This window comes from Onychostoma macrolepis, chromosome 24 (genome assembly GCF_012432095.1).
Source record: "Onychostoma macrolepis isolate SWU-2019 chromosome 24, ASM1243209v1, whole genome shotgun sequence".
NCBI lineage: Eukaryota > Metazoa > Chordata > Actinopteri > Cypriniformes > Cyprinidae > Onychostoma > Onychostoma macrolepis.
The window spans coordinates 25,923,587-25,936,071 of record NC_081178.1 but is presented as its reverse complement, the minus strand read 5'-3'; the positions used below and the strand labels follow the sequence as shown (position 1 = coordinate 25,936,071).

Genomic DNA, 12,485 nt, shown 5'->3' with positions numbered 1-12,485 from the left:
GAGATACAACTATTTGAAAATCTGAGGGTGCAAAAAATCTAAATATTGAGAAAATCTCCTTTAAAGTTGTCCAAATGAAGTTCTTAGCAATGCATATTACTAATCAAAAATGAAGTTTTGATATATTTACGGTAGGAAATGCACAAAATGGAACATGATCTTTACTTAATATCCTAATGATTTTTGGCATAAAAGAAAAATGGATAATTTTGACCCATACAATGTATTGTTGGCTATTGCTACAGATATACCTGTGCTGCTTATGACTGCTTTTGTGCTCCAGGGTCACATGTCTGTGTTTTGTCTGTGCTTTCTAGCCCATCTTCACAATGAGTGCGCAGCAGAATCAGCTGAAGGACGTCACTGACAGAGATTTCATAAGCTTCATGAATTCATACAGACACATTCCTGTAAGTCACTCTCAGTGTGACAGCTTTGAAGAAGCGTGTTGTTTTAGAAACGCCACTCTTTAGTGGTTGAGTAATGTGTTAAGTGTAGTACAATCTCTTTCCCAGAGTGCACTGCAGTTCTTGGAGGCGTATACAGCGGAGGACGTGACTGTGGCCGAGCTGGAAGGAAGCTCAAACTCTCTCTGGACCATCAGCCCTCCCAGCAGGAAGAACCTGATGGACGTCTTGAGCAAAGAGGACCAGTTTCCTGTGACCATGTCCTGGAGCATCCAGAGGTACAGATACAGTGCATCACCTGGACTGGCCCTTTCACTTTTAGATATAAGATACAAAATATAATATGATCACAGTGTTCAGATACACTACCATTCAAAAATAAGTCTCTTCTGCTCACCAAGGCTGCATTTTTGTGATCAAAAGCACTGTAAAAATTGTGAAATATTATTACAATTTAATATTGCTGTTTTCTATGTGAACATTTCTTAAAATGTAATTTATTTCTGTGATGCGCAGCTGTATTTTCAGCATCATTACTGCAGTCTTCAGTGTCACATGATCTTCAGAAATCATTCTAATATGCTGATTTGCTACTCAAGAAACATTTCTGATTATTATCAATGTTGAAAACAGTTGTGCTGCACAATATTTTTTCAGGATTCACAGATGAATAGAAAGTTCAAAAGAGCAGCATTTTTTTTTTTTTAAATAGATATCTGTTGTAACATTATAAATGTCTTTACAGTCACTTTTGATGAATAGAAGTATTATACATACTCACTCCAAATGTATATGTGTATTAGCATTAATACATTTGTGGTCATCCACATGAAGAATGACTTTAATATGTTGTAAGAACAGCATTTATTTGAAATAGAAACTTTTGTAACATTATAAATGTCTTTAATGGCACTTTTGCTCAATTTAATGCACCTTGCTGAATTAAAAGTATCAAAAAAAAAAAAAATTTTTCACAGTATTGTATTATGGTATTCACATGTCCAAAAATCATGGTAATGGTCATTTATTCTAGTGCAGTTCTTAGGTGCATTGCAGTTTCATCTTTAAACACTAAATATATCCCATAATACTTCTCTCTTGTGCAGGAATCTGAGTCTGGGAGCAAAGGCTGAATTTGCAGTGGACAAACACATCACATATCTGGACATGAACACTAGACAAGAGCTGATAGCGTTGCTCAATGGAACCAGAAATAAACCTGTGTAAGTACAAATTCAACATATAAATCATGCATTGCATACTTACATTAATGCTTATATTTATGGTTCATGTTCTCATTCACAGGGTCATAGAGCAAGTATTTCCCTGCTTCATTCGAGCACCGAGTGACTCAAACGCCAAACCAGTAGATCAGCTTTATACAGGTAATGCAGAATCACTATGACGTTTCTCCATGAACACTGACGCCACCTGTAGCTCATACATCTCATCAATCCCTCTGTGCCAGGTGAGGGTTATAAGAGCATTCTGCTGGACTTGGAGAGGTCTCACAACGGCAGTGAAGACATTCAGGAGTGGTGGATTGTGGACCAGCCGTCGGCAGGGAAGATCCACATGAGATCCGAGCCAAAGCTGGAGAAGAAGAGAGAGGCAGGACTGCAGCTGTACGTCTTCAGTGATAAAGTCAGTCCTCCCAGCCTGGGCTTCCTCGCAGGTTACGGGTGAGTCATGGGATACCGGCCCAAGCACGCAGTTAAATAGTTCACGTATTTCACTTTTGTGGTTGTATCACATTGACCATATTATGCAATGTTAGATGTGCAGTTGTCATGCATTACAGAAACAAAATGTGGAAAACTTGTGTCAGACTTTCATAAGACACAAAAATGATATATCGTTATTAAAAGTAAGAACAAAGACACAAATGACAAACAATAGGTAGGATTCAGGTACAAAACAGTGCAGAAATGAATCAAATGTAAAATAAAGCATTGCATAGTCTTCACTGTATAATTTAAATATAGATTAATCCTTAGTAAAGCTACCAAAGTGAACCAGACGAGATCAGTGAGTGATTTGCTCTGTCTTTTGTTGTTTGATTAACATTAATGACAGACAGCATCAGGATTATTAGGCTGCTGTCACTTTAAGACCTATCGCACAGATCCAAAATACTTTCCTTAGCTGTCTACATTCACTTACAGCCTACGGTTTTTTTGTGAATAGCCGCCAAGACTTTTTTTACACAAGTGTGTGAGACAGATGGCGTTCTCTATTCACGCCTCAGTCAGCACATTGAGTTTTTTTTGTGGCTTGACTTTTGAACATGAAGCATTGTATTTTCTAATTCATGCATGTTTATCTCACTAACGTATCAATAACTGATTATGTTGTGGTTAAATGGCCATTTATGCAGGATTCCAAAAAAGTGACATTGTTATCATAAGACTTGATAGATTCATTGGATCATTCCAAGAACATTGATACCAATTATGCCACAATCGGACAAACTTTCTGTCCACCATACTTTTTTGAACTCCTCCTAAGCTATGTGTCCAATTTTCACCAAATTCGAGTTGGATCATCTTCAGACCATGCCAGCAAAAAGTTAATTTCGTGTCGATAGATGAATTGGTTCTCATTTACCGCATCAACGCATTTGACGGCATGATGCCAAGCTTCATCTGTGACCACAGCACATCAATTTAGTAATTGGAGCTATTGGTCAAAAATGATGAACCATTCAATCAGATCACTAGTGATTTTTTTCAACCATTTTGACTAAAATCATCTCAAAATGTATTTAATTACTGGTTTTGGTTGGTGTGATGCCTCCGGCCATGCTTAGGTCCTCATTTTGCCTTGCCGTTAACTTACCTCCAAGATGTTCATGTCGTTTTCTTCTGTCGCAAAGAAATTAAATTTTTTGAGGAAAACATTCCAGGATTTTTCTCCAAATAGTGGACTTCAATGGTGGTCAACAATTTGAAGGTCCAAAATGCAGTTTTAATGCATCTTCAAAGGGTGCATTAAATGATCCCAGCCAAGGAATAAGGGACTTATCTAATGAAATGATCGGTCATTTTCTAAAGAAAATAAATAAATTATCCACTTTTTAGTGTAAAGCCCTTTGAAGCTGCATTGAAGTCCACTATACGGACAAAAATCCTGGAATGTTTTAATTTCTTGGATGACATGGGAGTGAGTAAATGAACTACTGCTTGTTGATTTTGTGTTTTGTTTTGCAATCTCGGATGCAGGTGTAAGTAACGCCTCTCTGTGTCTCTTGCAGTATCATGGGCCTCTACGCATCCGTGGTGTTGGTGATTGGGAAATTCGTCCGCGAGTTCTTCAGCGGCATCTCGCACTCCATCATGTTCGAAGAGCTTCCATGCGTCGACCGCATCCTCAAACTCTGCACCGACATCTTCCTCGTGCGGGAAACCGGCGAACTGGAGCTGGAGGAGGACCTGTACGCCAAACTCATCTTCCTTTACCGCTCGCCAGAGACCATGATCAAATGGACGAGGGAGAAGACCAAATGAGCCTGCTGGGATTGTCGGAAACCCAGAGATCCCAAAGAAGAAGGATGCCGCTTCTCGCAGGAAGCGACGTTAAGACTGTGAGACAGAGACAAACTCGTCGCAAGAGGTTCGACATACAATGTGACCTACAGGTGAAACAGCTGTACCAAAGAGCCCTGATTCGGAAGCTACCCGATTAAGAATGAGCTCTAGCGCCACCTGTCTGTCGGGAGATTGGTTAGTCGCGCATTGTGCAATATGCTGTCCTGGTAGCTGGCCGTAAACTTGAACAAAGAAAGGAGACGGTGACTGAACACTAGCCACTTTTTTCTTCAGAGAAACCTGGACGCAGAAGTGCTTGGGTTTGTAAGACTACGCAACATTGAAATCATGATCTATCCTCGCTTGATCTTTAGGCTTGAACGGAGGACTGAAGGGTTCTCAGGAAGAGTATCCGCTCTTCAGGATATCACTTTAGTGACACGTCGGTGTGATTGTGGATCAATATCATGAGCATAAAGCACACTCTGGAAACCAACTATCATCTTATTTGTCCGTCTACCTGTTGCACTTTTAGTTTTTGTTACATGCATTTCAATGATCATTTTGTATGCATAAAATGTCTTACAGAAACTCAGAACTAAAATATGCAAAAATCACAGATTCTCTTTATTCAGTGGTGTCGTGAGACCATGCAAATCCAGAATGAACAGAAATTGTTCCCTGCAATTTCAAAGCACACCTTCTCCATTAAAACAAAAAATAAACCAAAATTGAGTTTCTCGTGTTCAGATAATCTTAAGGTATTTCATGCATTTATTTGCAGCATGCTGCTTCATCTTCTCATGATGTTCCATATGACAAGACTAAGCTGAGTGGAATAAGTTTAAACAATATTGAAGCTACAAACACAATGTACGGTTAATACATTCCCTCTTTTGGTTAGACAGGCACTGCTATTTGATTTCCAGCATGTAGTATAATTTAAAACGATGACTTGTGTAGTATTCCAGCACAACTCAAAGTTGTAAAGAAATACTGATTCACCTACAGATGATCCCATTGAACCGTAAAGCTGTTGGTCAGATTTGGGTTTTTGAAGCTTGTTTCCACCATGCAATAAAAAAAAAAAAGGTAATTGCAACTTTTTTTTTTTTTTTTTAAATCGCACAATGAAAATGAAATTAAAATTTGAATCTCTTTTATTTAGTTACTTATTTTAATTGTTTTTCATGGAATTCTGTTTAAATCACAATTCTGACTTTTTTCCCTTCAGAATTCTAAATTTTACATCTTGCAATTCTGTATTCTTTGTTGTTTTATTTTATTTTAAAATTTTAAAGGCAATTGCGACTATTGCACAATTCAGACGTTTTTTTTTTTTCTTGCAATTGCAAGCTTATACCTCAAGGTTCAGATTTTTCTTCTCAGAATTGCAAGTTTATCACAATTCTGCATTTATATCTTGCAATTTTGAAATTACGCCTCAAATGCAGAATTGCAAGATTTTAATGCAGAATTATGCCTTGCAATTCTTCGTTTATATAGAAGAAAGAGCTGAATTGTGAGATAAAGTCTCAGTTACCTTCATTTATTTATCACATGGCAGAAACAAGCTTCCATATGGGTTTTCCGGAAAACAAACAAATTTACATTTTAACATGAGCTTTGGAAGGCAAACCTAAATAAATATGCACATTTAAGAGAGGACGATGTTGTATAAACATGCTGCTTACACGTGAGACCTAGCATGGGTTTTGTCAAGAAGCTTTTCTTCTTCAGATGACTTTTCTCTCCTTAACAGTTCTGAAAGCTTCTTGAAACGCAATGCCCCTCCAGTACAGGAATATATTGTTTAGGGCTCATGCTTGCACCTTCATGGAGGAGTCTGAAGCAGCAGATGTGGAATATGTTTGGTAGAGCTTTAACAGAGGCCTCCAGCGTACTCGTCCTCCTCTTCCCCCGGCGGCGCGGCTCCAGGATCTCCGCTGGCAGCGGCAGCAGCGGCGGCTTTCTTCTTCCCTCCTCCAGGCACCTTCAGGCTGATGGCAAGCTTTGCATACTGGAGAACAGGTGAGACGACACATCAGTGTGCTGAATAAAACCAGCGAGTCGTTATGAAATCGGTATGGCGTTGATTTCACAGTCAGGAGCTCGTTAACAGTTTGTTTACACACATCAACACTGTTCAGTATTCAGCATGCACTCGGTCTGCCCTGATGACTGACTGAAGCATGTGAACCTAACTAGCTAATATGAAAGAGATCATTCACAGACTGATGTCTTATGGATGCATAAGCACAACAATCTGAAATGATGAATTATGACTGATATTATAGGGGGACTGAAAGGAAACAAACTACTGAAGAGTGGAAAACCGGAGACGAGGTGCAACAGACTTTCTCTACACTACTGTAATATGCAAATGGCTTTGATGTCATACCTGCCAAATTCTTGAAAGGGTGAATGAAACAAATAGGAGATAATGAAAAGATTAGAAAGACTGAACTAAACGTCGACCAAACGTTAACCCATGAAGAAAATAAAAAAAACAGTAAGTAAAGGTAACTGTGCTCTAACACACAGCTAAGATACAACAAACGGTGACACAATGTAATTAATAATAATAAAAATGTAATAACATGTGATTTTTTTTCAATACAAATAAAGTTAACACATTTAAGGCAAGACACTACAGCCACACATATATATATATATATATATATATATATATTTTTTTTTTTCACATGCTACTCAATAGTGAGCTTTTGCTTCTATAACATGCTTTCTTTCAGACTAGTGCAAAGAAATCATCCAAAATACAGAAGCATTTATTTTATTGAACTTTATCTATTTGCTTCTGTAGATTTCAGTTTCAATAAATATCTTTAACAGTGTTTTCTCTAAATGAATCAAATCTACACTTACAAACCAAAATTTTGCGTTTTATTCCTATCTATATTCTTAAGGTTTTTACAGAGGGATTTTAATTATTGCACTTTTATCTATTTGCATCTGTAGATTTAATTATTTTCTCTTACACCAAACTTTACAGTTTCTTTTTTTTTTTTTTTTTACCTATTGATGGGTTTTACTAAGGGGTTGTTCATATATTATATCATATATCCTGATTTACAGAACAATTTATTCAAAAAAAAAAAAAAAAAAAGCGGTGAAAATGTATATGTTTTTTTTCTGTCTGTTTACAGTATCTTCTGATTGATGGAGTAATAAAAATACAAATCCAAAATCCCCTCTGTAAAACCCTTTAATACATCAACAAAATTGACTTCATCCAATCTTCAGATTTCTGTTCTGGAAATGTATGCAGATTAGTGCACATATAATTAAACAATGCATCATTTGCTGCATATTCAACCAATTTTTCAGAAAACAGGTAATATAAAACAATTGCCTTAATGTGTTGTGATTAATCAGCTGGAGGAAATACAGTGAAATGCATTAGTTAAAATGTTGAGCCTGTAGTGGCTTGCCTTAAAACACACAACAGCTCTGATTTAGCTCAAATTAAGTTACATTAAATGAAGCCTCTCAGAAAGGGTTAACTAGAATTTGTGCCTTTGTAACTTAAAAAAAAGCACATTACACTATTCATATTCATTGTACTCTAGCCATGGAAACTGACACATGCTGGGAGACTCACGTCGTTGTCCATGTATTTGAGCAGCGGTGAAGTGCAGACGCGAGACACCTGATCCTCGTCCTGCTCATCGTAACCCTGCAGAAGCTGCTCCATGGCCACGCTGTCTTCGCTCCCGCTGAATCCTGGGATACTGTAGCTCTCCCGCACACACCTGTCGGCCGCCACATAGTCTGCTCTGTGCAGATGCACCAGCACCTGTGCGATGGTTTTCTGAGCACGAACACAAGACACAGTCACGTGTGGTAATGCACCTGTGACCGCAAAGGCTTTACAGCTCAGTAATAATGACGCACCTTAAAACACGTCGGATAATTCTCGATTTCCTTATACATGTTCTTCTCCTTCTGAAGAGACACGGCAGCTTCGTCAAACCTGTAATGAGCATCATTCATCTTGTATTAAACTAATTTACATTTAGTCATTTAGCAGATGCTTTCATCCAAATGAGGACAATGGAAGCAACAAAAGAGCAAGAGTGCAAGTGTTAGAGGGTAAAGTTTTTATAAATAAATAAAACAAGTAGATAAAATAGAAATAGAATAGTGTAGAATGAATACAGTTTGACTACAAATTCCATTTTAGTACAAAATCAAGTCAAATCAACGTATCGCATGAACAACACGCAAAAATGTAATGCACAGAAATGATACAGTGCTGGATACTCTGGATTTACAGCTAAGAATCCAGTCTAATTCACTCAGAACATTAGCTTTTCTAATCCTTTTGTATTCTATCTATTTGATTTCTTTTTATTTATTATACAGTTAACAAAAGCATCTGATTGCTTCCATTGTCCTCATTTTTAAGTTGCTTTGGATAAAAGCGTCTGCTAAATCACACGTTGTTTATCTTTATTATTAATGTTTTTAATACAAACTAATAAACTAGATGACTGATTAAAATGAAAATCAGCAACAATTACTTCTGTTGTCTAACAAGGAGTCTGGAAGCTTTGCCCACGAGCTCCACAGCTTGCCGCAGTCGCTCCTCGTTCTGAGAGAACAGAAAACGACAGGAATGTTTGTTTGTAGCTGGTCATAATGTGTGTGTGGTGTTTGCTGGAGGCGCTACGAACCTCGAACACTCCTGCTGCCTGCTGGTACAGATGAACGGCTTTCGCCAAATCCAGAGGTTCAATCAACCTGCAACCAACAAGATCAAGAGCTCGTTAACCGCCTACAGCTCTCACATCCGCTCTGATGCTGGAGGCAGACAGTGCAAAAACATGTAAATAAAAAGTTGAGCAAACTTAAAAAGTTTAAGGCAACCAGCTTCAGCTGATTTTTGAGTTCTCTCAACTTTTTGTTGTATTAACTTAAACTCAAAAATCTGCTGAAGCTGTGCCTTAAACGTTTAAGTTCTCTCAACTTTTGATTTTTTACAGCACTGTAAAAAAAATAAAAATAAAAAGTTGAGAGAACTTAAACGTTTAAGGCACAGCTTCAGCAGATTTTTTAAGTTTGCTCAACTTTTTTTTTTTTTTTACAGTGTAGTTACATATAACGGAATTACGTCATTTAATTACAAAATAAATGTACTCAATTACAGTAATTGAGAAAAAAGTGTGTAATTAAAATACAGTTACTTATGAAAATGTTTAAATCTGGGGTTAAATCTGAATTTGATTCACATACACACCCACATACAGGTTTAATTGATTTCTTTCAACATTGACTGCTCCCAAATATGAGACACCAGTGTTTCAAGAGTTTAGGACACATGCTTACTCAATACCCATTTTATTTCCTATAATGTATTTGCTTTATTTTTTAAGATCAACTTGTTTTTTCTAAGCTACTGTTAGATGCCAGCGTTTCAAAAACATTATCATCGCTATTAAACTATTTCTTGGGTGACACTTTATTTTAAGGCGTGCTTGTTACACATATTACATGTGCTTACTATTATAATAACAATTTATTATGCATAATTACATGCAACTATCCCTAATCCTAACTATACAGTAAGTACATGTAGTCAATTAATATTACTCAGTACTTAAATGTATAATTACACTTTAACAAGGACACCTTAAAATAAAGTGTAACCGTTTCTTGTTATGGTTTTAAATCTTTATTTAACCTCAGAATGATCTCAAAGTAAGTCTGATTTTGTGGCGGCTGTGCTTTCAAATTTAATTATTACAATTTTAATACAAGTGATGAAGGATTTCGAGTCTGGCAGTGTTGAGTCAGTCAGTGAGTGCTACTGTAAGGTTAACCCAACCTGGCTTACATGTTTTAAAAATGTTAAAAATATTAGAAATTTAGAAAAGTAATCAGTTGCATTAATAAAGTAATTAAAAAGTTATAAGTAGTGTATTTTTTTTAATAGGGTGACTTGCAATCTATAACCTATTACATTTCCAAAGCAACCTTCCCAACACTTAAAGCAAGTTTGTGAAGCACGCACTTTCCGGCTCGGTCGAGGGCCATGGCGGCGGTGTCTGGAGTGCCGTTCTCCACGTACATCACGCTGGCCTTCTCTATGTACTGAATAGCCTCAGGCAACCTCTGCATGTCCTGCGACAGAACAGCAAACACACACACATTTCAGTCATTTCACAGCTCTGTCATCATTTACTCCCTCTCACGTCATTTCTTAATAACTTGAAGAAAACTGTCTGCTCTTTTAAAGTTTGGTGCAGATTAGTTAGGTAGATTAGTTACAAATTGTGGTTATTTTCTGATTTATGATGAGGAAAACTGCAGTTAGTAACCTAATCTATTAAAGTACACATTTTAGACTATTTTTTGATTACTTTTCACCAAAGAATAGAATAATCTTGTACCATATTGATATAAATACACAAAGAGAAAGAAAATATACTCATTTGTTTGTTATCGACAATATGAAGTGCATTAAACGATACATTATGTTGGGGTTTCCCAAACTGGGTTCGAAGGTTATTAAAGCTAATAATTCATTAAATCATAATGTAAAATGCTTAGTTATATAATTTATAAATATTCATATAAATTATATCAAATGATGTTAAATGATACAATTATATTAAAATTGTTAAATTAAATTATGCTAAATTATGAACAACATATACATACATACATGTATGTATGCATGTATGCATGCATGCATGCATATATATATATATATATATATGTATATATGTATATGTATATGTATATGTATATATATATATATATATATATATATATATATATATATATATATATATATATATATATGTATATATATATATATATATATATATATATATATATATATATATACACATATATATATATATTAGTGCTGTCAAGCGATTAATCGCATCCAAAATAAGTTTTTGTTTACATAATATATGTATGTGTACGGTTTATTTTATATATATATATATATATATATATATATATATATATATATATATATATACACACATTCAGTATATATTTAGAAAATATTTACATGTATATACACATTTATATATTTATATTATATAAAAATATATTTAATATATAAACAACATATTTTTCTTAAATGTATACATGCATGTGTTTGTATTTATATATACACATTATAAATATACACACTCATATATAAATAAAAACTTTAATTTTGGATGCCATTAATCGTTTGACAGCACTAATATATATATATATATATATATATATATAGGTGGATAAATTTTAGTCAACAGCGAATTTGAATGATTGGAATGCAATTCAAACTCAAGAATCCCTTAAGAAACAAACAAACAGCACTAACCTTCAGCATCATTCCTGCTTGCTCGAAGGCCCTGCATACAAACACTTACGATTATAACAAAGAGCAAATTCATACAAAAACAATGATCTGCACAATAAACAACCTGATATCTGCAATCAGAATGAAAATACTCACTTGGCAGCATGAAAAAGACTGGACAGCGAGTCAAGGACAAAGAAAGGGGCACTCTGGACATTTTCAGATTAAATGAATGCAGGATGATGTTTGACAGACTAAATAATGGATCAATCTAACAGCGAGAGCAGCAGGAGGATACGATCTGTGGTTGGTGTGAGCCTCTGCCTCCAGTAAATAAGCATCTTTCGCCTGTTCCAGCTGTTTGGCATTTTTGAAGGCGACAGCTGGAGAAGAAAAGAGGAAGATCATCAGAAATCAACCCTCATGAGCTCAGATCACTGCATATCAAGAGTCGACTCACCTGCTTTAGCATATTCTGATGCAGCACTGTCATAATCAGGCTTCCACTTCATAAAGCTCGTCTTTAAACTGAGAAATGAAGGATTCACAACATCAGCTGCTGTGCTTTCATTCAGTTATTATTACTATCTAAACTTAAAGCATTTCATTTGAATGGCTGCTACAGCAAGTTAAACATGCAAACATGGGTTAGGACTTGACGTTTACGCATTTCTCCATTGTAAAAGTGTGTCGTTGTGTATATAATCTTCATAAATAGATTTTAATAATCATTTTTCGATGGTAAAATGAGCTGGAGCATCGTTTAAAACCTCTAACGTTATATATAGGCTGGCTTTACTTACTATTTTTCAGCCTTGGCGATGTGCTCGTGAGCTTCGTTGATTTTTTGCGCCATTGTGTTAAATAAGCCCTTTAAACTTGAATGATTGCGATAAATAAACGAATGACGCGGTTTGCTGCAGATCAGACGCTGTTTGTGTTGTTGTCACCTGATGATGACCCTGACGTTTACTTCCGGGTTACTACGTCATCTGCGCACATCCTACAATAAACGGCGTTTATTCTATTTCTGCAAATAAATGTTCATTATATGCTATCTTTGAAAGACGTTATTGGTACTTATTCACGCAAAAGTAAAATTGAGTATGTCGTTTTTACATTTTGCAAGGTTTGCGAAATGCATACCAACGTGTAATCTATTTATTTATTTATTTTTTTTACAGAAATGGAAGCTTCGAAAAAGTCTCTAATGCAGATTAATAA

The 12,485-nt window shown here is 35.7% G+C and overlaps 2 protein-coding genes across 4 annotated transcripts in view; one reads left to right on the top strand and one right to left on the bottom strand.

Annotated features, from left to right (window-relative positions):
• The window catches only part of LOC131533372 (piezo-type mechanosensitive ion channel component 2), a 143,233-nt gene extending 138,208 nt beyond the window's left edge, over positions 1-5,025 (top strand). For all 3 annotated transcript variants that reach the window (XM_058765676.1, XM_058765678.1, XM_058765677.1), the window contains 6 exons: positions 318-410; positions 516-685; positions 1,514-1,630; positions 1,713-1,792; positions 1,876-2,089; positions 3,661-5,025. In XM_058765676.1, the coding sequence (XP_058621659.1) occupies positions 318-410; positions 516-685; positions 1,514-1,630; positions 1,713-1,792; positions 1,876-2,089; positions 3,661-3,913 (927 nt within the window). In that variant the 3' untranslated portion in view covers positions 3,914-5,025. The remainder of the gene's footprint in view (positions 1-317; positions 411-515; positions 686-1,513; positions 1,631-1,712; positions 1,793-1,875; positions 2,090-3,660) is intronic.
• Positions 5,026-5,035: 10 nt separating this feature from the next.
• Positions 5,036-12,245, bottom strand: napga (N-ethylmaleimide-sensitive factor attachment protein, gamma a). The gene is made up of 11 exons (XM_058765684.1): positions 12,065-12,245; positions 11,722-11,789; positions 11,560-11,644; positions 11,418-11,435; positions 11,283-11,313; positions 9,969-10,078; positions 8,632-8,698; positions 8,479-8,549; positions 7,850-7,928; positions 7,557-7,766; positions 5,036-5,954 (listed from the first exon to the last, which is right to left on the bottom strand). Exons 1-11 carry the CDS (start codon positions 12,115-12,117, stop codon positions 5,817-5,819), a joined length of 930 nt encoding a protein of 309 aa, XP_058621667.1. The 5' UTR covers positions 12,118-12,245; the 3' UTR covers positions 5,036-5,816.
• Positions 12,246-12,485: the final 240 nt, after the last annotated feature.

Coding starts and splice junctions, on each gene's coding strand:
- napga (XM_058765684.1), bottom strand. CDS start 12,117: ATGGCGCAAAAAATCAACGAAGCTCACGAGCACATCGCCAAGGCTGAA. Junction 11,790..12,064: donor ATCGCCAAGGCTGAAAAATA/GTAAGTAAAGCC, acceptor TTCATTTCTCAG/TTTAAAGACGAGCTTTATGA. Junction 8,550..8,631: donor AGGCAGCAGGAGTGTTCGAG/GTTCGTAGCGCC, acceptor CTGTTCTCTCAG/AACGAGGAGCGACTGCGGCA.